The following is a 26,997-nucleotide window of genomic DNA, read 5'->3' as shown; positions in this document are numbered from 1 at the left end:
TGTGCACACAGCTGCGCGTACAAAGACAGCGAGGGGAGAAAAACAGCCCATCTTTGTTGTTGTTTTGTTTATAAAAATTGCCGTGTAGGTCACTCAAGGATCCTTTTTTTTCTTGCCAATTTTCTGCAAAAGCCTCGTCTCCCCCTTCTTCCTCTACCGCCTCCAAGTCAACACTTAGAACCAAAACCCTTGAACCCAGCTGGGGTTCAATATATAATGATTTCATTGTCTAGGGTCAGAAGGAAAACAACATGACAGAGTTATTTTTATTTTGGGTTTTTTTTTAGTTCAATGAGATTAGTTTTAATGATTTTAATAAGGTTGTCAAATGTTACAATTAGAGCATTGTTCAGAGAGAAAAGGCAGGGCACCTTTTCATGTTCAAGCACCAAATGAAAACTGTCAGGGCAGGTGACTAAGCACATCATATTCATTACTCAGAGCAGAGACGCAGTACATCTGAATGTGAGAGAAGTCAAAACATCAGTGTAAACAACTAAATGGAGGTTTTTAAGGTGTTTCCTTCAATTAAAAGCCTAGGCATTACCGTCATAGAGTTCATGTTTCTTATGAGAGCAAGTGGAAATTGTAAAAAAAATCAAAGTAAAAACAAGCAAATAAGTGCTCTTTGAAAATACTGCAAGACACTGAAGCAGAGAAGCATTTGGAGCTCAAGATACTTCGCTGTAGAAAGCTGAAAGAGGAGGCTGCTAGTCTGAATGAGGAGCTTTGAATGAGGAAGAGAGCAAAGGAAAGGGATCATGGGAAAGGAGAGATTTAAATAGTTTCCTTTATTGGGGAGGTTGTCCAGGCCGAGCAGGCGAGCTTGAATTTCACTCGACTGAAGATGGAAAGAACTGAAAGTGACTTGCTCTTTTTTAAAAGGGAACACAACACTTCTGATCACCAAGAAACGGCAAAAACAAACTAAAAACCATTAAAATATTAAGTGCTATACTCAACCGCTAAAGAAATCCAATTATTCTGTGCAAATCAACAAATAAAACATAGCTTTCTTTTTTACTGCTGTGTGCATTCTGCAGACAAAGTTAAAGGAACAAAGCAGAAACTTTGGTCTCAGAGACACACCGTGCATTTCAGGAAATGAAGTGAAAAGTTCTTTCTCACACATACATTACAAAGCAAGACAGCAGCAGTCAAAAAGAGACATTATTATTATTATATTATCATTTAGAAATGAGTGGAGTGACAGAAACACACACCTCGTGAGAAGAAGGCACTGATCATAAAGCTGAAATTGATAGTGGCCACGGTGAAGACGAGCAGGAAGACGAAGACCAGCGTGGGGTCACTGCTGGTCAGCACCGCTCCGTTGGGGCTCACCTAAAATACGAGATTGGGTCTGAGTAATCACAACATTTATAATCTTTAAACCGAGGGTGTCAAACATAGGCCAGCCAAAGGGTCCCATCCAGCCTAATAGCTGCTTCACAGCTTTTTGGGCTGGAGGGCATCATTTATGGGCTTTTTACTGCATTTTCTACCAGGAAGCAATGTGTCCTGTGTAAGCATAGATCAGCTGTGTCACTTTTACAGCCTTTTGCAGCCTTTCAACTTATAAATGTTTTTATAGGTTATTCTGTATTGGCTTTAGTGGAAAAGCCCACTTGAGATTTAATTGGGATGTATGAGCCTGTTAACTAAAATGAGTTTGATCCCCTTTAAAGAATCAGCTCAGTGCATGAAAATGTGGGCTGCCTTTTCATTTTTGTGAATTGTTTGCCATTTCTCTTTGCCATGCTCATAGCTCAAAATGCAAAGCAGCACTCAATATACAAATAGTAAAATAATGCTTTTTTACCTCAGACACCCAGATGCTCCTCCAGGTCAGACATTATTTTACTAATTTCTCAGATGTGGTTACAACTCTGCCAACAAGACCTCAAACTGCCCCACTGACATGCTGAAATATGCATGAAAGTGGCTGTGATACAACTCCTGGATCAAACCATGAAATTCCTGGCATCTCTTGAGAACTGGATGAACTCAGAATCTCCATTTCTTCCATTTATTTATTTTGTTTTGTTTAGAAACATCAGGACAAGCTCATCATCACCTGAAGCTGACACTTTCGGCGTTTATATACGTTACACTTCTTACCTTTAGTCTGGTATGTGTACCATGGTTTCTTTTGCTATGCTAAAGGCATCACAGGCGGGAATGTGCAGTAAGCAAAGACAGTTTTTTAACACTGGCTCACCTGGATACAGAGGAGCAGAGTAACAAAAAACACCGAAATGGAGAGGAAGAGTAAAAACATGAGGAACCAAGCGCTCCAATGGAGCCAGTTGCTGAGACCCATCATCCTCATGTACTCCTAGAATGCACAAAAAAAAGCACAGGTTAAAAGAGTCTGGCAATTTTATTACTCCTCCAGCTCATACAGAGGCTCGTAAAACATACCTTGAGCTTCCTTTCTTTTTCCTGCACCACAGCTCGTACTATGTTGAGGGAGGTGTAGGTGAAGCTTAGCACCAGTAGTAAGGGCAGCTGGTTCTGAATAGCCAGGATGAAGACGTCATATTTAAAAGCAGGGTAGGGGAACCGTGACATGACCACTCTGATAGGACGCAGCAGGTGCGAGGCAGCGGTTCTGTTGTAAGAGTGCATAATGGCTCGGTCCACTGCATGCTGCACTGCCAGAAAGCCTTCTCTGTAATAACCTTAAAATAAGAAAATAAGCAGGAGCACTTAATAGAATATATTAACACCACCATTACACCATCAGTAATCAGCGTCTATGAAATGACTCAGTGGGCATTTTAAGCCCACTTAAAATGTGACCTGCTCCACAAGGTCAAAGCTTTCCAACCTCCTTCTAGAAGCTGACATGAGAATGGACAAGCAGCCTTGAGTAACAAACTTGAAGCTGCAATCACAAGTTATTATGCACGTGGAGGCTGGAAATCCATATTCATGTGACTCTAAATGATAAAAGCATGTCACTTTTATTATGCTGTCAGAAGGGCTTTGGAGTATACCTCCTCTTTCTATTTTAGCTGCAAACAATTTTTAAGGACAAAAACATTTTAAGGAGAAATAAAAGGCTGCTGGGACACACTGGAAAATGCAACCTCCATTGTTACTGTATTATTTAAACCAGCTGACGGGCAAATGTGAAAATGAGATTAACAGCAACTCATGCCTCCTGAAGGGTTCTTAACGCCTTGAAAATGCCCCATAAGTGATTGGTGGGCACACTGTGCCCTGCCAAAAACTAGATAACGCCGATTATGCTGAGCATGTGCAGGGGTATGGTTGCCATGGAAATGTAGCCTGATCAGGCAGGGCTGTCTCTCCACTCAAAGTCGAAGAATTAAGAGCTTTTTATCAGGCATAATCTCTAAGTAGAAAAATAAATACCTACTATTTTAGGTGTCATTTAAAAATAACATTTTAAAACAGCATTTTAAAACAATAGGAATTCTCACCAGGTGTTCCCCCTTCCTTGAAGTGCTTCTCTCTTGGTCCTGGCAGTTGAAAAAGGGGAAATAGACTGTGTGTGTGCCAGTCTAAGTCATTGTTGGGGTTCAGCTCAGACTTTTCCGAGATCGGGGCGTTGCGTGGCGAAAAAGTAAAGCGCAAGTGGTAGCTCACCTGCATGTCAGAGCGCAAAAAGAGAACAGACGTTAATGAAGAGTAGAGTGATACGCTAAGCAATACACTCAAGTCGTGCAGTGAATTTAACAACTGTAGCACCTCCAGTGGTTTTGTCCTTAACAATTTTTCCATTTTCAAGTAATATATAGCCATTGAGAGATTTCTGTCTGTACTGGTTATTTAATGTCCTTCTGAAAACGACTTGTAGTGGCTTAGCAAACGCCTGACTTTTCACATTCAAAATAATCCAAAGTCCACAGAGCAGCGCTGTTACTGAGATAAAGCGCTATTAATTTGAAGTAATAAACACATACAGTATCCATGATTTCAAACTAAACTTGAACAGGGATTACAAAGATTAACTAAGGATTGTCTGAAATCAAAAGCAGCGCAAGTAGAGGCCAATATCTGAGGAGGAGATCTGTGAGGTCGAAGATTGTGTATTCCTGTTTCAGCCACCCCACTCCAGGTAGCATCACCTGCCTTTATGTCCTCTCGACACCAATTTCAACCACTAGATGGGGCAGACTCAAACTAAGTAATATTAGAAACTGATCTATGTTAAACATAATCATCTTTGGCTCCTACACTCTCACATTTCAGGCATGCTTCCAAAATAAAATGACTGGGTGTGCATCTGAATTTAGTGAGGATGATCTCTGCCTATACAGCTTACTGGGGCTAGCCTTGGAAAAACCCAGGCTTTCAAACCATGTTTTTATTGATATACACTGAGGGGTCAAAACTATCCTAATTTAGGAGTGCTTTGTTTTCAAAATAAAGCGCATATAGAGCTTTTGTACATTAAAGAAAAATAAAAACTAAGGCGAAGCTATGACAGATGTGTGTTTACAGTGCAGTGTGTCTGTTCGCCTGTCCCCAAGTTACCATCCACCCATCTGTCAATGTGTTAGGCTACATCACCATGATAAGGTATTTTTTGAAACAGAAATTTTTCTAAGTTCCTCCATTGACATGAAAACGCAAAAAAAAGAAAGAACTCTCACACGATTCTCAAAAGTGGCAATATAACCGTAACCATGAGGAAATGTTGGCCAATCAGAAGCACAGAAACAATGACATGGCACAGTCTGACATGAGAAAAAGACATAAAAACATACACTTTTAATGTTGCAAGTCAAAGTCTCAGTTTTTCTTCTCTGCACGTAAATACAGAAACACAGCTTTTGAAAATGTTTACCCTGGCTTAACTTTTTCAAAAGCTCCATTTTCAGTGATCTGAAACGTCGTTTATGTCATTATTACTCACAGATGATGCTTACCAAAATACCCGTGAACATGTGGATGTAGCTGTAGTTTCTTGCAAAGAAATGAAAGAATAGCTGACATCTACGAGTGCCTTCCTTTAGCCTAACAGTTCACTGCTTTGATTGTGAATCCCATTATACAAAGAAAGAGAAAACTGCCAGTAAAAGGTGAGCATTAAAGAGATGTGCATGTCTCACGCTTCCTTTTGTCACCTGTATTTTTTTAAGGTTTAATCTGGCAAGCTGTACTGAAGTGATGTGGCTGACACACAGGGAGACAGGCACAGAGGAAGCGTAATCCAGTACGACTGAAGAGACATTTTGTTCTTAAATGATTCACCCTAAAATGTAGGAGTACGTCTCTTGAAGGCTTTACAGTGAGCGATGTGAAGCTTTCAAGCCTTTTAAGCCTGTCAGGCTTTTTCATCAGAGTCAGCTGAAGCTTTTCCTACAGTGCTAGACTGCGTGACCCTCTAAATGCATCTTTCCACCATCAGGTTTCACTATAAAAACTAAAGGTTGTTTGGTCAGACTTTTCAACTACCACCTCTCAACAGGTAAGGCAAATGAATGAATTTCAGGAAGAAGATAAATGTGCCTTAACAGGTACTGCGGGTAAAACGCTGTAAAAACAAAGTAATCTTCTGGAATTGTCTGTCAGTGTGTACGCTGCATTTTACCTGTTGGGGCAGGGGCTCATCATCATGCGTGAAGTGATGCTCAAAAACTACAGCAGCCAGCACATTTCTTGATTGAGGGTCATTCCTCACAAAGTTCTCAAACTGCTCCTCTGTCTCAAAACCACGCACTGGAACAGGGACAAATACACACACACAGACGAAGAACATTAGATGAATTGTGTTTTGGTATTCATCTCATGCACACAGGTGTTTTCACGCCTGTCTCGCTCCTTGACCTTGCGGCTTGCCTTTCTTGCCGACAGGCATGAAATTGCTCACGATGCGGACAGCATACCAAATTCTGTCACAAATATTATTAATAGAACCGATCAGTCCCCCAGAAGACAAGTGTGCACTGGAATATGCTTCTTTTTTTTGGGGGGGGGGGGACACAGATGACAGATCACTTTAAAAAAATTGGAGCAACATGTGGGGTTCAAAACACAAAAAAAGATGTCACAGCACCATAAATAAGACTAAACCACCTTTTCTTATGTAGTTTCACTGTTGATTAAATCGGTTTTATTGCTGAACTCTTTATTGCACTTATCAAGCAAGCATGAAGGTATTCTGCGCCTGGCAAAGAGCGTCAGGATTACACACAGGTCTCGGGGTTAAATCTGGTTCATGATCATAAAATAAACACTTGCACAGAGATAAAGAGGAAGGGCAATCAGCCAAAAGACACAGTTCACATATTCACCTGACATCCTTCACGCTCCTCAAATGGTTACCACTAGTATAACTCAGTAATTCCCATCTAGCAGCATTAGAAATAGATACATGGGAAGATTTTGGGTTAGCTCAGTTGTATTAGTGAAAAATCGGATTATTCGAAGCAAGTAGAGACAGTTTAAAGAGTAAGCGTTAGTTTAGGTGTAGTATTTTTTAAAATGAATCAATAATTAGCCATGTAATAGCCATACTTGTTGGCTAAATTACACTAAACAGTACAAAACAAGTAGCTAAAGGTAATGGTTAGAGTTTGGAACAGTTAGCTGGTTAGTGCAAAGTACTAGAACAGCAGGTTTGTCAATTACCACTTGAAGTGAGAGTGCGAGCCATGACAGTGCAGCTGTGCTGATAGTTTACCACTTAATGGTCTTTGACAAAATTGTAAGGTTTAGGAATTTGGGTTAACTAGCCCTTCAAATCCTCAGGTTTATTCTGGAGTTCAAGTTGAACTCATATAAAAAATAAAATAAAACACCCAGCACGCCCCTGCGGGCGGTTTATCCTTCAAGCTCGGGTCCTCTACCAGAGGCCTGGGAGCTTGAGGGTCCTGCGCAGTATCTTAGCTGTTCCCAGGACTGCGCTCTTCTGGACAGAGATCTCCGATGTTATTCCCGGGATCTGCTGGAGCCACTCGCCTAGCTTGGGAGTCACCGCACCTAGTGCTCCGATTACCACGGGGACCACCACATCCTATTCATGTAGCCCCTTCCGCCGGGGTTACTTGCGTAGTAGCATTCCAACAACGCCCTGTTTTCGTCTCTTGCCCACCGATGCCTTCTTGTTCCAGTAGCCCACTTTTCGTCAGGGTGCCCTGGTTCCTCAACACCTGACGCGGACCTTGTTGATCCGGGCGACGTCCTGTTCCAAAGGCGTGTAGTCTAACCACTACGCTATCCAGCTGCTATGGGATATATATATATATATATATATTTATATTTTTTTTTTAGGGGTGCAACGATATTCGTATCGATATTGAACCGTTCAATACAGTGCTTTCGGTTCGGTACGCATATGTATCGAACAATACAACATTTGTAATTTATTTTATCAACTTTCCTTCTGACGATGCTGTCTGTGTTGAGCGCTCAGTGAATCTGCGTTCGACTACTCCACCTAGGCTGCACTGTCAAGCGCAGATCCACTGAGCGCTCAACACAGACAGCATCATCAGAAGGAAGAGCGCAGGGCAAGCTAGCGAGACAGAAGTTAAGCTCTCCTTGCAACATGGCAAATTGAACCTCCCCCACCCTCATTCAGATCTGGCATTTGGAATTATTTTGGTTTTCATGTGACGTATGACCCTGAAGGTAAGCGCGTCACGGACTAAAGTAAAACAGTATGTTGGATGTGCCACGCAATGCTCAATTACATGGGTGGGAACTAGTGTGTTAGCGCAGTTAGCTCGTTAAGGTGTTGGCCGTCTAACCCCAGGCACAGGCGATCAGGGGTAGCTCGTTAACGGAGATTTTCCGTGTTGTGGCGTTAACGTCATTTCAACGAGATTAACGCTGACAGCACTAGTGGGAACACAACGAATATGTCAAAGGAGCTTGCAAAGAAAAGCGTCTGGACTTCTTTAAGTTTCACCTCTCATCCGAGAGGTGAAACGTCTTCAAGCAACTTAAAGAAGTCCAGACGCTTTTCTTTGCAAGCTCCTTTGACTACGATGACCTGGATGACTGAGAACCTTCACAGACACAACGAATATGACTGCACATTTACACCGACATCATCCTAGTGCAAAGACAAGTGGAAGCAGACAAAAACAACAAGCATGCATGCTACAAACTTTACCCGAGTCATTTAGACAGCCGTTAGCACATGATTCTCCTTATGGGGACCTGATATGTTTAATATTGTGGCGAACTCAGACAAGGAGGAGACGGAGGTGTGGTTTGGTCTTGCTTCCCGTGAGCTAGCCAGGGAGCACAGCCGTTTATTGACAACTGCAGAAGAACACTGCCGCTAGCTAACTGCTCAGCGCGGCAACCGCACAGCAACAACAACAACACACTGACCCCGGAAGGACACACCGTCGCAGCGAGAGGGCGTCACCCGTAACTATGGCAACATAAACAAAGCATAACTGTACAAACAGAACCCCGAACAGCCCTGACCCGCTACATAGCCCCCACCTAACCCCACACAAAGTCCTGCAAATGTCCAGGTGCCTTCTTTTGGCGCAGCGGCCGGTCACGACCGGCGGGGGAAAAGTCACTCGGGTCAGAACATGGGGTACCACCATCATCCCACTTCTGACACCAATGTGGCGAGCTCAGACAAGGGGGAGACAGAGGTGTCGTTTGGTCTTGCTTCCGTGAGCTAGCCAGGGAGCACAGCCGTTTATTGACAACTGCAGAAGAACACTGCCGCTAGCTAACTGCTCAGCGCGGCAACCGCACAGCAACAGCAACAACACACAGGGCGCCCTCTGACCCCGGAAGGACACACCGTTGCAGCGAGAGGGCGTCACCCGTCACTATGGCAACATAAACAAAACATAACTGTACAAACAGAACCCCGAACAGCCCTGACCCGCTACATAGCCCCCACCTAAGGGGTCAGTCGTCCCCAACGACCCCATTACCCCACACAAAGTCCTGCAAATGTCCAGGTGCCTTCTTTTGGCGCACCGGCCAGTCACAACCGGCGGGGGAAAAGTCACTCGGGTCAGAACATGGGGTGCCACCATCATCCCACTTCTGACACCAATGTGGCGAGCTCAGACAAGGAGATGGAGGTGTCGTTTGGTCTTGCTTCCCGTGAGCTAGCCAGGGAGCACAGCCGTTTATTGACAACTGCAGAAGAACACTGCCGCTAGCTAACTGCTCAGCGCGGCAACCGCACAGCAACAGCAACAACAACACACAGGACGCCCTCTGACCCCGGAAGGACACACCGTTGCGAGAGGGCGTCACCCGTCACTATGGCAACATAAACAAAACATAACTGTACAAACAGAACCCTGAACAGCTCTGACCCGCTACAATATGCTGCTGAGAATATAGCCCAGAAGAAGCGCAGGTGCGCATTCGCTGTCCAAAAAAAAAAAAAACAGAGCACAAGATATGAAGTTGCAACGGGTGTTTGCATACATAATATTTTCTGGGAGGACAGACATTTGTTTAGAACTCTTAAAGATGTCGAAGAAGCAAGCTCCTTTAAGCAATTACTTTGGTGTTCCTCCACAAAAGAAACCACAAAAGAAGCACGTATTCTCGGAAAAGTGGTTGCAGGAGGTGAGCTGGCTTCAAACAAATGATGAACGCACAGAGATGTGGTGCGGAATGTGCCGTGAAAATCCCACTCTAGCAGACAAAAACTGTGCTTTTTATATGGACGCAAACTTGCGTTGCAACTTCTTATCTGGTGCGCGTCTTTTATTTTGACAGCGAATGCGCACATGCGGACCACTTATGTGCACCCGTGTAAACAAGGCTGGACTGGGACAAAAAAATCGGCCCGGGCATTTTGACTAGAGACCGGCCCACCAGGATAAAGATTGAAAATGTGACGTCATTCAGGGTTAAAACCGCAAAGGATTCTGGGAACTTGTGGCAAGAGGTACTAGCGCACGCAGGCTTTCAATTGAACTCAGTTACACAGCGATAAAAAGAAACCCAAAAAATGACAAGAAGCTGTTGTATTATTAACTGCAATAGCCGGTCGCATGACAGCCACGGGAAGCCGACGGGTAAAGAGATCGTTTTGTTTTTTTTTATGGGATTAAGTCATTGAAGTCTGTGAAGGTTCTCAGTCATCCAGGTCAACTAAGTCGTTGAAGAGAAATTTTTTAAGCCATGTTTCCGAAGTAAGAGCCGACGGATGGTCTGGATATACCAAATATAACGTCTCAGAACACTCCAGCTCACAGGTTAGTCTGCTCCAAGCATTCCCACAAAGGTCAGAGTTTTGTAGTAGTTAATACGTCATTTTTCTTAACATAATTGGTGATATAGGTTACAAGCAAGTCTGGCGCTGAACAGAAATTGTTGCGCTATGCTCCTTTGTTTATTGTGTTTATTGTGCATAAATAGTGAATTGTCCTGACACAATATTGCGTTTCGCTTCTGTTATTACCATGGTACATTGACAAAAACATAAACAGTTGTTTTGTATCACTAATTGTCCAGTACGATTACAGCATACAATATTATTGTCACTGCTACATTTCTGTAATGCTACCAGAAATTATTTCCACTACTAATTAATTACCGTTGAGCTCAAAGGTTATATTAATAAACGGTTAACGAATGTGTATTTATGAAGACGATTTGTGAGACTGGTAAACTTACCTCTGTTCGTACGATCGTCTTTCGTTCTACACGGTGCATTTCAAGGTCCTGTACCCATCCGTCGGTAAACTGTACCTGGGCTTGTTGCAGTGACCTGAAGTTACTAAACTTCATGAGTGCATGCACTCACTCCAAGAACCGTATAATTATAAATATGAGCGTGGTGAAAGTTGGGCAGCACGCTAATGTCTTTTGTCCACTCTGTGTGCTCGTAAGGGTCTAACCCTTTCACAGTGTTGGGGAGTAACGGAATGCATGTACCGCCGTTACGTATTTAGAATACAAAATATGAGTAACTGTATTCCGTTACAGTTACCGTTTAAAAAGGTGGTATTCAGAATACAGTTACTTTGTTGAAATAAATGGATTACACTGCGGTACTTTCCTGTTTCATATTGTCGCGGGTCAGGACTGTTTGGGTTTTGTTTGACAGCTACGTTCTGTTGTTCCAGGCGGCAGCGTTACGGTTGCCATGGTTACAGGGCGACGCTCTCTCTCTCTTTCTGCGACTGTGTGTTTCCTGGGTGAGAGAGCGCCTTTTCGTTGTTGTTGTTGTGCTAAGCTAACAGGCAGAATGCTACAAGCATAGCTCTAAAGAATGTAGCATCATGGGCAGTATAGTCCGTGTTGCAGGGAGAATGGACTGCCATACACGTTATGTGTCTGTGAGCGCGAGGAGGGAGAAAAAGGGGAGTCGAAAGGTACGAGTTGTCATCGAGGAAAAACGGGAGCTGGAAGCATGTAAATATAATAATAACCACTGCAGCCAAGAAGAGTGCCTGACGAGCGCAGTTGTAAGTAAGCTATTAAGACTCGACTGTACACCGTGTTCGTGTTTTCCTCCGAAAACAATAAGTTCCGTTGGAGCAGTCTTTCAACGCCTCTCTCTGTCTCTGCTAGCAAAGTTGACCCACACAACAAAGTAAAGCTATTTTTCGGCTACGAGCCGATAGGGACCCCGCCGTATTAGTCAGAGGTCCCTCTACTACAGTTCGGAGTCGCGGACCTTCAGTAATAGTAATAAATCACACAGCAATAGTACATTCACGTTGTTGTAAAAAGCACGATAATATATTAAGTAATCCAAAGTATTCAGAATACGTTACTCTCATTGAGTAACGTAACGGAATACGTTACAGAATACATTTTGGGGCATGTATTCTGTATTCTGTAACGGAATACATTTTAAAAGTAACCTTCCCAACACTGCCCTTTCACTCCTTTGATTTTTTCCTCATATCTTTTCTTTGTCCTTTCGTCGAGTCTGTCTTTGTACGGACCGGCATTATTCTCCTTTTGTTTTTGTACATTCCTTTTTGTGTGTCAAAGAAAAAACAAGAAGGCATTGGAACCGGAGAATGAACGTTTTGCGGTGCTGCAAATGCTTGCATTTGATGCGGTACTTGGATTGTTTTGCCACGAGTTCCCGGCATGCAATGCGCGAAAATCACGTGATTGCTAAACAAGGGAGAGGGTGCATCCGGCCTCCTCGGCTGTAATTGGTCCAGCCCAGAGTCGATCATGACCAATTGGCCAATCCAACACCTTTCATTATATATACCCTTCCTAAAAAAAAAAAAAAAAAAAAAATCCATCGGCCCATAAAAACACCATAAAACACGACAGACAGACAGATAGACAGATAGACAGACAGACAGACGGATAGATAGACACATAGACATATATATAGACATATAGACATAGATATACACATATAGACATATAGACACATCTATATCTTATTCTCTGCACCGCTTTACACCCTCTGAAATGCTACTATCTAGTCCCCAAAAAGTCTTGCTGTGATTGGTCAGTTTGTACAATGAAAACCAGGAAATATAGTCAACAAATATCCAGCATAGGTCTTCTCCAAATAGGACTGCACCATATTATATTATCTGCGATAATACCAGCAATATTTCTTACGTGATTTAAATGTGTCATATTGAGGTTGCAATAGCAATAGCTATGTTTATGTTCCCTAGTTCACAATAACAAGACAAGATAACAAGAGCCATGTGTCACCCTATGTTGAAGACTTAGTACCTAGTGCTGTGCGATCATGCAGTTTTTGGTATCAATTCAATAACAAGTAAATACAAGGCCAGTACTGCAAGTATTCGGATCGATCCATGTACCTCTTCCTAAAAAGGAAGCTACTTCAACAACCTCCAACAGAAAACAGTATTTATCCAGTAAAATATGCAAGGAAACTGTTCCAGTTAAAGGTGGAAACAACAAATGTGTTTCACCACTTGGCAAAAAACACACCATCGAGTATGATGCTAGCAGCTGGTGGTGTACAACCCAAAAGTAACCAATGACTCAACCAACCATCACAAGTTTCAGTCCATATGTCAGGAAGAGCAAATGGTGGATTTAAATTAGTGATGCGGTTACATGGTTGAAAACCAGGGCTTTAAGCAGCTGTTTACAAAGATAAAACATCCCGGGAAGAGAATATTTTGCAGTTTTATTATGTGACAATATTGTGCATCTCCTCCAGAATTACAGGAGAACTCTTCGTAGGCTACTCTGTGCTTGCATTTGTCACTGGATATAATGCTGTGTGACTACTAATACACCATAATCCTGTGGCTGCTGCTGCTGGCACCTTGTTTCAATAGATTCACACTACAAATTTGGCAGTCTGTCATCAATGCTCACTGCAAAAGAAAGATGGAAAATTCCCTTTAATTACTTACAAAAGCTGCTGCCTGCATCAATAAAATTTGTCAGAATCATCGAATTTGCAATAATATTGCACATTTTCTTGGAATATCCAGATATAATTTTGAGGCTATATCGCCCACTGCTACTCCTAAGAGCAGTTCACTTTACCAGCATTAGAAAGACTTTCTGTAGCTTCTAGCAAACAGATTGTAACAATAGGATATTAACACGAACGAACACACGGGTATTTCCCTAATGACAGTAAGCCACCCGTTTTCAGTTCCTCAGGTGCATAATATGATGTTTATGTGTCCATGGTGATGCTGAAATGTGAAAAGGCCAGATGTTCAGACTTAACTTGGCAGAAAGAACCATTTTCTTTCTTCTTTTTATAGGAGGGTCTGCTTGGAGCGTGAGAACATGAGACTGAAGGTAAAACAGTGTGTACGAGAGACAACCTCAATAACCCTGAAAACAGATCACTGAGGACATAAAGATGTTGGAATTGCATATTTTCAAAAAACAGTGATTTAACTGATAAAGTAAGATTAGGTTTTATTAATTGTTGTCTTGAGTAAAACTGTTCACTTATGTGTTTAAAGCTTTAAAAGAAGTAGATTATCTGCAAATTTTAAAAAGGGAAGCATTATTCTTAAATGATGACAGGAAGGAAAAATAGTTTTGTAACACACCATTTCACAATATTTTGGAAAATAAACAATTTCATGACCGGAGTCACAAATAATTCCATTATTTATCTCTAATTATTAATTAATGTGTTATCTGTTTAAAAGAATCCCTCATTTTAGGCACAACATTGTAGAATTACAGCAGGAAAAACAAAATATCAGTGATTCAGCCTTGATCACCCCCTCTTCACCTTCCCCTCTGAGTGCTAAGACTAGTTAAATTATTTATTAACAGCTGAGCTTAGATCTCAAATAGCTGTGTTCAGGGAAGCAGTTCCACAGATCTCTGGCTACCTGTGTATCTCTCCGCTCACCTCACACGGCAGCCATTTGCCCGTCGTGCCAATTGTCAGTCAAAATGAAAACAAATATGCAAAAAGCCTGTTTGTACACCTGTCTGTCAGGCTGTCTGCATGTTTATCTGAATAACTGGTCACACAGGGCAGATGTGTGTTAGCGCCTGAGTTTTTAAAAAGACGTGTCCCCGGGGGAGCAGCCATGTGAGCTACAGTGTGTGTCCTTTTCATTTCCTTGTCTAAACTCTAAGCTGACACCGTTTGGTCGTGAGCAGGGTGTGGCCCTTCTGAGGATTGTTTCTGGAAGAACAAGTATTCCCAGGTTTGTCCTCAACTACAAATGGTGTCAGGGCTAAAGGGTTTGTTTTACTGGCAATAAATGTTCCTGCAAACATTTGTTTTTTTACTTCATCTGACAAGAAACTGTACTAAAATAAATACTAAAGGCAGAAACCTGTTAGGTCGGCTCACTATAAAGACTGGAATTATGGGAAAGACGCATTTTAATGTTTATAAGTCGGCTTTAGTTGAGAGGTGAGGGTAGATTTCATGCTCTTTTCCTGTTTTTAGTTCTACGCAAAGCCAAACTAACATGCTGCATTCTGTAACCTTGTGTTTACCAGACAGACAGTGGAGTTGGTATTGATCTAATCTTCAGGAAGGTTTCCCAAAATGTCAAACTATACCTTAATGAGACAAACAGGCTGATGGATGATCACATTCAGAAAGAGCTAAACACAAAGACGGACACGTGAATACCTTCTGATTCAAATCTAGATGTATTTTTACAAAAAAATGCCTTTGATCATCTTTGGTGCCAATCAAATCTTGGCTGTTGACTGATCAACTGCAGATGGAATATATTTTCTGACCTACTTTTCACAGATCTACATTTGGATTAAAATTCCTTCTTAAACAAATCTTTACATGTTATACGACATTCGTTCCCCACCTGAGGATAGGAACAAGCTTCTTTGCACATCCTCTGCCACCTGACGCACCACGCTGGAGTTGCCGGGCACATATGTCAGCTGTAAGTTTTTCCAATCTTTTGGTAGTGTTTCTACTGAGTAGCTCTCATAGATTGTAGCATTTGGGTAATCCTTGAAAGACACCTTCTGGCGCAATACAATGAGGATGCAGGAGAAGAGCAGGGGAAGAAGGATCTCCACCAGAGTTACAAGGATTTGTCGTTTCTGGGGAGCAGAGTGAGGGAGAGTATTAACACTGGTATCAAGTGCATACAGAAACACAAAGTACTGATCATTTTTAATAAAGGCAACACATCTTGGGAAATAAATAAACTCTCCCTTAGGTCATCCAAAATGGAAAAATACTGTGACATTAACATGTACAACCGCTCTGCAAAAACCTCTCTATGATAATGCAAGCTACTAATCATTTGAATCAGGATGGGGTTTGGGGCATCGGTTTATTCCTATTAACCTGTTATGGAGTGAAATGAGACAATTTCACAGCTGAGTGATTGAAGTACAAAGTGCATTGGACAGTTTCAGGACATTAATCTCAATCTCAATATTACACCCTCCCCTTTCAGCAATAAATCCAAATTGCTACTTAGGAGAATGAATGCAAGCACAGAGTAAAATATAGTCATGCAAAAAAGTCAGTGTGAACTGTAGTGTCCCCTTACTGCTCCCATGGGTAGGAAGCAGCCAGATGCTGCTAATAAAATGTACTGGATTAACTGATCATCAGCAAGTATGATCACCTTTGTAACAACAGCAGTTTTGGCAGTTTGCTGGTGTGGAGCAGCAACCTGCCAAAACTGGTTGGCAGGTTGCTGCCGGCTGACAAAGAAAAAAGTCATATGTTGCAATGGCCCAATCAAAGTCCGGACCTCAGCCTGACTGAAATGTTGTAGCAGGCTCTTTGAGAGAGCTGTGCAGAAACAAACACCCACAAACCTCAATGAACTGAAGCAACATTGTAATGAATACACCAGAATTTCTCCACAATGATGTGAGAGACTGATAAAGTCATACAGAAAATGATTACTTTGGGTTACTGCTGCTAAAAGAGGTTCTAAAAACTACTGAATCATGGTGTGTACTTAGTTTCATGACTGCATATAGTTGTGGGAAATCTGTCTTGCTTACACAACTCGCTTGCTTACAAGTTTTAAAAGACTTAACTAGAAAATAATGTCAAAATCAACATGGGGGTGATGACCACAAAATAAAAAACAGGATGAACCAGAAATGTATGGGCTTTGCTGTGGGCTTTAACAGGCCTAAGCTACTGTGTCTGTGAATTTCATTGTAAAAGTCAAATATGATCATATATGAGATTTTGTAAGACAGATTAAATTATATAGTGCGCCTGTGTTCTGCAAACGGAATCAAGGCAACAGCTGGAGCAGCAGGTGAAAGACAAATAGGTGATGGAGAAACAGCCCTCAGAGCACACAAGCTATGCAGCAGAAAGCAAAAGCCATTTCTCAAAATGTGCAGGATTGTGAAATCATCAACTGGTATTAATGTTCAAAAGTGTACAAGAGCTACAGAGCACAATGCACAAACAGAACTGTACCAATAGCCTGTGCCAGTATAAATCAAGCACTCTGTATTGCAAAAATGATTTCCAGTCTTCTGTAAACTGACAGGCCTTGAATGTAATCACATGCTGTTCCCATAAACACAATAGAAAAATTCAGCTGTAATGATTTTTGTCTCATGATCTATGTTGAAAGAAAAAAAAACTGAAATAACTAAAGATATACACCATGACTTCTCCCGAAGACAGCCATATAAGGCTAGGAAACGCATGTGATAGCCACCAATAAGCTGACCAGTCTAGAAACTGTACAAACATATTGTCTATTTCTGAGCTTAAACAGGTTTCAACCCACTGGGTAACATCTTAAGTTCATGAAACTAACTGTTAGTCAGTTTACTGTATTTATGAGCTTTCATATTGCTATCAATTCAGTGCTGTAAATCCAGGCGGCCCCTCTGTAAACACTGCTACTTCTGACAATACACAATGGTGCTGCGAAGAATATCAGCACCTAAAAAGGACATAGAGGCAGGTTAGAAGTGGTACACCTTCTTTTAACTCACCTGCTGAAGATAATTTTTCCACAGCAGTAGTCCAAATTGTTGGAAAATGGCCATTTTGAAGGGTACATAGGACACAGTTCAAGCTGCCTTCTGTTGGAGCTGGAGACAGAAAGAGAGCGAGTCAGGTTTTCATTCCAGATTTACCTTCTACTAAACTGTAATGACTTCTTTCTGAGTTTCTATTTAACAGCAGATTCGAAAAGAGAAGTGAAATTGAGCAATCATCAAAAGCATGATCTTTAATAATTTCTGAGAACCATGAGGAAAACCAAAACAAGAGAAGCTAAAAGGAAATTCCACAAACTGTGATCGGTAATAAATATGAACAGCTATAATAAATACAAAATAGATGATAAGAGTCTAGAAATTTGTTCAGACACCAGAGGGACATGGGCAAAGAGGTGATAAGAAAAAAAACCAGGTCATTTACATTTACATAAATAGTCAATGGAAATTCCCCAATAGGTTATTATAGGAGTAATAAGATCACAGACAGAGAGCTATTTGTGACAGCTCCAAAACACACGAGAATGCGCACATCTGCAATACCACATTTACAAACACACACAGTCCAGAAAGCGCGATCGATAGACATGAACTCCTAAACCAGGATGTCCTCGCAGTCTCACAGTACACTTTTGTCCCATTAGAATCTTATTTCACAGCACAGCACGAATAAAACAGAATAAAACTGACCCTTCTGTGAAGGAACTGGGAACTTGTCTCATTGACTATAATAAGTCAGGGCTCAATTATCGCATTGACCTAGTTCCTTATTAGTATTTTCTGGCAAACAATAACCACGCACAGGGAGTTAAAGACGTGGACCTCCTCGACATCGTCTCTGATTGGCCCATCCCGGGCCTTCTGGCTCTCCCGATTGGTCAATCTTCTTGTCAATCCTTAAAGGGCTCTGATGAATGCAAATAATGCAGCCGAGGGGGAAAAAAGACAGCAATTTCCTACATTTGAGGCACTGACTCATCGACACAGTTACATTTCACACTATTTAATAGTGTAAATAGTACTGTAAATACGCTCAATTACCTCAAAAAGAAAGGTTTCTGCACAACAACTCCACGAACTGCGGTGTCCCTCTTCCTGTCGAGGTGAAAACAGTCCCTCCGTATCGTCTTAAACCGACAACAAAAGCATCTCTTCGGCTCTCTTTGCTTCGCCAGTGCTGTCGATACTCGGTAGCATTAGTGAAGCTATTCGCCGGCAGCCCAGTGCAAGTTTATACCCTCCGGAGTTTGCTGCTTGCTAGCGAGGCGATGACATTGCACCAGCTTCTGGATAAGCCCATGGATATATTGCATGTAAAATACAGCGAGAAACGTCAACAAAAGATATCACGTGACCACATAGGGGTGTCACATGATCCTAATAACTAGGATCGAAAGTCACCGCTGCACATATAACACCAAATATAGATTAGATAATAGTTTTAAATATAGTTTTAGTTGGTATGAGGCTGTATACTGTCCTTATTGTTACTATTTCCTTGTTATTTATTCAGCTTTCTATCAAGACCACTAAACTTTTTTTTTTAAGTAATCCCTGATGAGATCATCTTCCGTCTTTAAGCGCAAAGGCACCGCATTTATATTTATATGTCAGGCTTGAGGAGTACTGCTCCACTATTTTTTTTTTCTTTTCACAGAGTTGGGAAACTTGCAAAAACTGCATAAATAAATATAAAAGTCAGTTTAGGTTAAGATGACAAAAAACAACAACAACAAAAACTTACTACCCAGATGGAGTAACTTCTCTCTTGGATTGTTTATATAATGTCTGCTTCTTCTCCTTTTTTTAATTCATGCTGATGAAATTATTTTGAGGTTACAGCTCACTGACTGAATGTTAAGCTCTGGAGAAGACAAAGATATCTGGAAATGTCTTGGGACCTTTTTTGAACTTTTTGAAGATTTTGATCTAACAGAAATTTGTTTGTTTTGACCATGTAGTGTATCAAACAAGTGGAGCTATTTGCTTTCCTTTTATCTTTATTAAGTGTGTGTGTGTGTGTGTGTGTGTGTGTGTGTGTGTGTGTGTGTGTGTGTGTGTGTGCAGGGGGCATCTTTTGTTTGCTTTTGTGTTTGTATATTTAGCATTAAAAATAATCCAACATACTGTTGGGAAGGACATATATGCTTCTGGTCAGCAGTTTCATACACACATCATGGACGTGAATGTCACTGAAAATTGGGGGTTTTCAGTTCTGTGACCTGTTTCTTTTCCAGGGTGGAATGATTATATGGAACTGTAATGATATACGGGAACTTTGTGCAGAAGTTGGAATTTATTTTGGATTTTCTCTAGTCCACACAGAGCCAAAAGTATACATAAAGGCTCAAATATATACACACTCAAATCTTTCACTAAATGGTGCTGAAGGTTATGAAATGTCTTTAAATGGATAAGTCCTATTAACTCCTTATAGTGATCATGATTGAATACAACTGGTAGTTTCTCTTTGCCAGCATAACAAGGATTTGTTTGACTGCTCTCATTGGATTGACCAACACTCAGAACAAAAGGAAAGTACAAAGAACTCAGTGAAGATCTAAGGAGATTGTAGATTTACACAACTTTCAAATGTCTGTTGGAGCCATTTCTAAACACCTGCAGATTCCAAGACCATAAGTTTAAATAATTGTACAAAAGTTATTTGGATGTGTCAAAAAAATTGCCAAGATCTGAAAGAATAACTAAAATGTCACCTGCAGATGTCAGGAAATTGGTTTGGATTTGCAGAAACCTCCCAGGAACAACCAAAGCTCAAGCCTGCCATGGACTAAGAAGCACCTGCTCCAAAATCGACACCGTTGAGCTTGACTAAAATTTGTAGTTGCTTACATGGACAACCCAAATGTCTTCTGGAGAAAAATTTCATGGTGAGATGAGACACAGTTTGAGCTATTTGTGGGTTAGGGTTACATATTTTAGGTATGTGCCATTGTGGTGAGGCTTTCAAACCTAAGAACACAGTACCAGCTGTGAGGCATGGTGGTGGCAGCATCATGCTCTGGGCTGTTTTGAATGAATAATGAATATATATATATATATATATATATATATATATATATATATATATATGTATATATATATATATATATATATATATATATATATATATATATATATATATATATATATATATATATATATATATATATATGTATATATATATATATATATATATGTGTGTGTGTGTGTGTGTGTGTGGGGGGGGGGGAGACCGGGGATAGTTGTAATGTGGGTCAGTTGTAACTAGAGATGGACCGATCAGATATTACGTATCGGTATCGGTCCGATACTGACCTAAATTACTGGATCGGATATCGGAGAAAAATAAAAAATGTAATCCGATCCATTAAATATCACGAAAGCACCTCACAAAACTTGCAACACGCCGTAACTCACCTCAGAACGTTAGCACGTCGGAGCAGTATGCATCACGTGATAGAGCGCTGTGGCATGCGGGACCTGTTGGTGGTCTGGATAGCATTTGGAGCTTCGCTAGCTACCCGGCATTTCATCTCCAACAAAGTTATCCCCGAGAGAAGTAAAGCAAGTGTGTAAGTCCATCTCTGAATGTTTGTAAAGCATTCCTGCGTTAAGCTTAACAAGCGATATATGGAGCGACTGCCTCTTCTTGCTGCTACTTCAATCATGAAACTGCTTAACGATCAGCTGATCGGCTTTTCTGTCGTGAGTCCATCTCTCTTGTTTGTTTTTGGCCCACTTTGCACCAGAAAGAGGAAACCAGCGGCTGAACAACAGCAGCACGTTTAAGCTTGATCAGCTGTTGTTAGAATTTATTTAATATTACTTTCTACACCAGGAGCTGACGCTGGTCACTGTGCAGGGGCGGATCTAGCAAAGTTTAGCCAGGGGGGCCGATAGGGCATTAACAGGGAAAAGGGGGGCACAAAGACATACTTTTCTTTCTTATTCTCATTTAAAATGTCAAGCTTTTAATAAATAATTATCTGACACCCAAAGTTTTAATTTGATGTAAAATGAATAGAAGTCAATTACTGTATATAGTAACTATTAAGTCTAATTTAAATACCCTAGTAAGCTATAGTACTTTTTCCTTTGGGAAGGTACCATCTGTGCAGTCTGCAATTTTGTTGAAGAAAGATGTTGAATCTATTTAATATTTCTTGAAAAATAATTGATTTCTGTGCATTTTTTTTCACACTGCATCAAATTAAGGTTGATTACGTCGATTAAGCATCATGAGGTGGAGCGTGAGGGGTGGTTCCCTATTTTTTATTTATTTATTTTTGTTGATGCTGGGAGTTGGAACCCTATTAGTTAGGTTGCTTAATATTTACGCTAAGTACTCTTTAACAAGATGGCGCCGAGTATGGCAGCCTCGTCGCGAGCTCCCCCAAGCAACAGCTTTTTTCTGTGTTTAATTTTACTTTTCCTTTATTTTTTCACGAGCAGCACTTGTCTCCTTGTGTACGACCGACAAACCTTACTGGACATAAAAGACGGTCTTTCTTATAACTTTCCGGAGTTCAAGTTTTGCAACACGGACGCTCCGTTTGCAGACCCCCCATTCATCTCACCTGAGACGCCTTTGTTCTCTGGCCCTGGAGGCCGCAAACGCCGACGCAGAGGGAGAAGATCTGGCGTTCTGGTTCGACTGAGACGGCGCACTAACAGACCACCGTTACCCAGTTTATTACTGGCTAATGTGCAGTCTCTGGAGAACAAGCTGTGCGAGCTTCGGGCACGGATCTCATTCCAGCGAGAGATGCGGGACTGCTGCGTGATCTGCCTCACAGAAACCTGGCTATCGGACAAGGTACCGGACTCCGCAATACAACTACCGGGGTTCTCCGTGCATCGCGCGGACAGGTCACAGGATCTTACTGGGAAAAGCAGAGGCGGTGGTGTGTGTTTCATGATCAACAACAGCTGGTGTGATTATGTGAACGTGCACCCAGTCAAATCCTTCTGCTCACCGGACCTGGAGTACCTGATGATTAAGTGCCGGCCATTCTGGCTACCGAGGGAATTTACAGCAGTGATTATTATGGCTGTTTACATTCCCCCACAAGCCGACACTGACCGAGCACTCAGGGAACTGTACAGCGCGATCAGCAGCGAGGAAACCGCACACCCAGAGGCAGCGTTTATCACAGCCGGAGACTTTAATAAGGGAAACCTGAAGAAAGTCTCACCCAAACTCCACCAACACATCCATTTTAACACTCGTGGAGACCGGCTACTCGACCACTGCTACACCTCTTTCCGGGATGCGTACAAAGCCCTCCCCCACGCCCCATTCGGCCAATCAGATCACTGCTCCATCCTGCTCCTGCCCGCCTACAGGCAGAAGCTGAAACAGGAAGCTCCAACCCGGAGGGCGGTGCACTGTTGGACGGACCAATCGGAGTCTGCGCTGCGGGACTGTTTTGATCACGCGGACTGGGAAATGTTTCACGTGGCTGCTAGGGACATTGATGAGTACACAGACTCAGTCTGCGGATTTATCAGGAAATGCGTGGAAGATGTCGTCCCATCCAGAACAGTTAAATCCTTCCCAAATCAAAAACCCTGGATTAACGGAGATGTTCGCGCGGCACTGGCGGCACGGAGCACCGCCTTTGCCTCCGCGAACACATCGGACTACAAACACGCACATTACCAACTCCGGAAGACGATCAAAGCAGCCAAACGTGAGTACAGGGACAGGGTGGAGCAACAGTTTGACAACCCCGACAGACTTTAGAGGGAAAACCAGCACACCGCAGACCACAGCCTCTCTGTGTGAGGATCTAAACGTATTCTACGGTAGATTCGACACAGCGAACACCATGAGACCGGACAGTGTGCGCACCGCGGATGACGTCAGTGCGCACACTGTGTCTGAGGAGGATGTGCGGAAGTGCTTCAGGAAGGTGAACGCACGCAAAGCTACTGGTCCGGACGGGATTCCCGGCCGCGTCCTCAGGTCATGCGCGGCTCAGCTGGCTGGAGTGTTCACGCACATCTTCAACCTTTCCCTCTCTCTGTCTGTAGTCCCAGCCTGCTTCAAAATGGCCACCATCGTCCCTGTACCCAAATCCTCCACCATCTCCTCATTGAACGACTGGCGACCTGTAGCCCTGACCCCCATCGTAAGCAAATGCTTCGAGAAGCTGGTCAGGGACTTCATCTGCTCTGCACTACCCGACTCACTGGACCCTCTACAGTTCGCATACCGCCACAACAGGTCCACTGATGATGCCATAGCCCTGACACTACATACTGCCCTGTCACACCTGGAGAAGAGAGACACGTATGTGAGAATGCTGTTTGTAGATTACAGCTCAGCATTCAATAACATCGTTCCCTCGAAGCTGGACAGGAAACTCCAGGATCTAGGACTGAGCAGCTCCCTCTGCAGCTGGATCCTTAGCTTCCTGTCTGACAGACGCCAAGTGGTCAGACTGGGCAGCATCACCTCATCCCCCATCACACTGAACACTGGTGCTCCACAGGGATGTGTACTGAGCCCTCTCCTGTACTCACTCTACACCTACGACTGCACAGCCACTAACAACTCCAACATCATTGTGAAGTTTGCGGACGACACTACAGTGGTGGGTCTTATCACCAACGGTGATGAGACGGCTTACAGGGAGGAGGTCAGCGCCCTGTCCCACTGGTGTCAAGACAACCATCTCACCCTCAACGTCGCAAAGACAAAGGAGTTGATAGTGGACTTCCGGAGGTGCAGAGAAGTACACACCCCCATCACCATCAACGGCGCTGCTGTGGAGAGAGTGAGCAGCTTCCGGTTCCTTGGCGTACATCTGGCTGAGGATCTTACGTGGTCAGTACACACAAACAAAACAGTGAAGAAGGCGCAGCAGCGCCTCTTCTTTCTCAGGAGACTGAAAAGATTCGGCATGAGCCCCCGCATCCTCAGGACCTTCTATTACTGTGCCATTGAGAGCATCCTCACTGGATGCATCACCACCTGGTATGGCAACAGCACCGCCTACAACTGCAAAGCTCTCCAGCGAGTAGTGCGGTGCTCTGAACGGATAATTGGAGGTGAGCTTCCCTCCCTCCAAGACATCTACAGGAAGCGCTGCCTGAGGAAAGCGGGGAGGATCATCAAGGACTCCAATCACCCCAGCCATAAACTGTTCAGACTGCTTCCATCAGGAAGGAGGTTCTGCAGCATCCGGTCCTGTACCAGCAGACTGAGAGACAGCTTCTTCCATCAGGCCATCAGACTGATGAACACGTCATAGACACCTCAGCTTCACTACTGGAACTTTAACATTATGCACTCCATACTGTACAGTAATGCCACTGTTTTGCACATGTCTCAACTCTGTATATTTTTATATATTTTATTTATTGTTTACTCTATTTAATTTGTAAAATATGTGTACACACACACACACACACACGTAGAAAAATATTTAGTATACACATCCAGAAATGCATATACTATTATATATTGTACATATATTTATTAGTTTCAGATGTAGCCATTCTTGTATTTTGCTTGTTTACATTATTGTATTTTGCACAACTCTGTTGCTTGTGAAGCTCACACACAAGAATTTCACTCACATGTGCTGTACCAATGTACCTGCACATGTGATGTGACAATAAAAGTGATTTGATCTTTAAAATACCAGAATAGGGAGGATGGTGTAGGTTTAAGTTTATTAGATTGATCAGTATTGCTGAACTATGAAATATTTTTTTTGCATACAGGTATAACAGAATAGCTTTAGTGTAGTTGTTGTTTTAAACTTGAGTATGAACTTATACAAAATGCAGCACGATATTTAAAAAAAACAGTTTTGTTGATTAAAAAACACTATATCAGATTCATATCGGTATCGCAGATATCCAAATTTATGATATCGGTATCGGTATCGGACATAAAAAAGTGGTATCGTGCCATCTCTAGTTGTAACACTTCCAATTTCTCCAATCAGGGCTAAGTTTCAAATGATGTGACTCATCCTGTGCATGCCCAATTCAGTTCTGCTATCACATGTGAAAAATCAGCACATTTTGTCAAACACAGACAATTTAACACGAAAAAAAGTAATTTGTATGCCAAAAAGTAAGTTTTTCTACTTTATTTCAATTTCTAATAGCATTATTTGCTTTTCAGTTAAACTCATCAAACTTAAATTGTGTTATTTGTATGTCTATGGGGATATATTCTGTGTAGGTCTTCAGTGCTAATGTTTTAGCCGTTGGCTGTAATGTTAGCTAGTTCATGGCTATAGGAGTCTGGGTCAGTTGTAACAGCAACAGTCTGGGTTATTTGTAACAATAATGCAGATGTTACAACTTACCACACTATTACTTTAACTTGTATTAAACAAGTTGGGGCAGTGACATCAGCAGAGAGAGGTTCACTGGTCGCTTTTGTATATGCGGTTAATGCCATTGACAACACAATTCCTCCACTGTTTGTGTTCCCACACATACATTATGCAGACCACTGTGTCAGAGATGGACCAGTAGGAAGTACTGGTAGTGGAAATAAGTCAGGATGGGTGTAAGAAACAGATTTCCTCATCTTTCTGAAGCACTTTGCAAACCACACCAAGGTAAGCCATGATAAAAAGTAATGGAATTGCGATGCTGGTGAATAACTACATTTTTTCAGCTTCATTGTTATGTTCAAAATTGGTGCACGAGTTGTAGGTTATAATGCCAACTTAGCCAATGAGGCCAAACTCAAGGAAGACCAACCAAAATTAATGAAATATTCAGTTGCAGAAAATTCCATAACTTGTCTTTTTTGGGCAGTTGGAATATGTTCAAAAGCTAAATTTCTGCATTCTGTCACACACACACAGAGCTACATAAATGGCTCTAAGTGCATTCATGTGTTGAATAAACAAAGATTACATGTTAATGTTTTGTTAGTACCCTTATTTCATTGTGTTACATTTCACCCCAGGATATGTTACAACTAACCCAGACTATGGGGTTAATTGTAACATTTCACTCTTTGTGTTTGAGACCATACCATGCAATGGGTAATTGTGCTGCAGAGAAAATAGCTGCACTATTTAATAGCCGAGACATGTAAATACTTTGCATTACATTTTGAATCCTACCTTAAAAGAACTCCAATTTACAAATAATCTTGACAACTCAACTTTTAGTAATAATTGAAGTTCTTCTTAGATCACCTGTAGTTTACACCTTAGGAGCTTTCAAAAAACAGCTATGATAAATATAATAATTACCTCATCACAAGAAAAGGGGCATAAAAAATAATCATGAGCACAAGCATCCTTGGCTCCATTACTAAGTGGGCTGCACCAATGTTTTTTCCTTAAATTCTTTCTGATGTACAGCCTGTTATGATTCAGTGTTATCAGTGTTTGTTTTATGTGTGACTATTCCCAAAAGAGGATGGCTGTGAGTTTTTTCCTTTTCTTTCATGGGGGTGGACACCTGGGCGTGCCTGCTGAGTTGTTGGGTGGAGGTTGTTCCTGCCCTGGGATTGGACAATTGGTTGATCACCTCCAGTATTTAACCACCAGATGACAACCACCTGACCCCTCTCTCCTAGCCTCCACCACCCCAACAAAGAGCCTGTGTTTTTGATTTGTTGTTACATAAAGTGTTTTTACCAATTGACTCGCAAGTTTAACC

General features: G+C 42.0%; 1 protein-coding gene across 2 annotated transcripts in view; it reads right to left on the bottom strand.

The window, feature by feature from the left end:
- Positions 1-18,688, bottom strand: part of abca3b (ATP-binding cassette, sub-family A (ABC1), member 3b) — a 38,856-nt gene extending 20,168 nt beyond the window's left edge. The window contains exons 1-8 of one of the 2 annotated variants that reach the window (XM_085404005.1): positions 18,388-18,688; positions 17,341-17,439; positions 15,210-15,453; positions 5,570-5,697; positions 3,453-3,618; positions 2,425-2,684; positions 2,222-2,338; positions 1,224-1,344 (exon numbers count right to left, since the gene is read on the bottom strand). In XM_085404005.1, coding sequence (XP_085260131.1) covers positions 1,224-1,344; positions 2,222-2,338; positions 2,425-2,684; positions 3,453-3,618; positions 5,570-5,697; positions 15,210-15,453; positions 17,341-17,394 — 1,090 coding nt within the window. In that variant the 5' untranslated portion in view covers positions 17,395-17,439; positions 18,388-18,688. Of the gene's footprint in view, positions 1-1,223; positions 1,345-2,221; positions 2,339-2,424; positions 2,685-3,452; positions 3,619-5,569; positions 5,698-15,209; positions 15,454-17,340; positions 17,440-18,036; positions 18,177-18,387 lie in introns of those variants that run through there. The other variant, XM_085404006.1, reaches the window with a different exon arrangement.
- Between the last annotated feature and the right edge of the window lie 8,309 nt (positions 18,689-26,997).

The sequence above is a fragment of the Rhamphochromis longiceps genome, linkage group LG4 (assembly GCF_057381845.1).
Source record: "Rhamphochromis longiceps isolate RC_006_pf linkage group LG4, R_longiceps_female_GT1.1, whole genome shotgun sequence".
Lineage (NCBI taxonomy): Eukaryota > Metazoa > Chordata > Actinopteri > Cichliformes > Cichlidae > Rhamphochromis > Rhamphochromis longiceps.
This window is presented reverse-complemented; position numbering and strand designations above follow the sequence as displayed.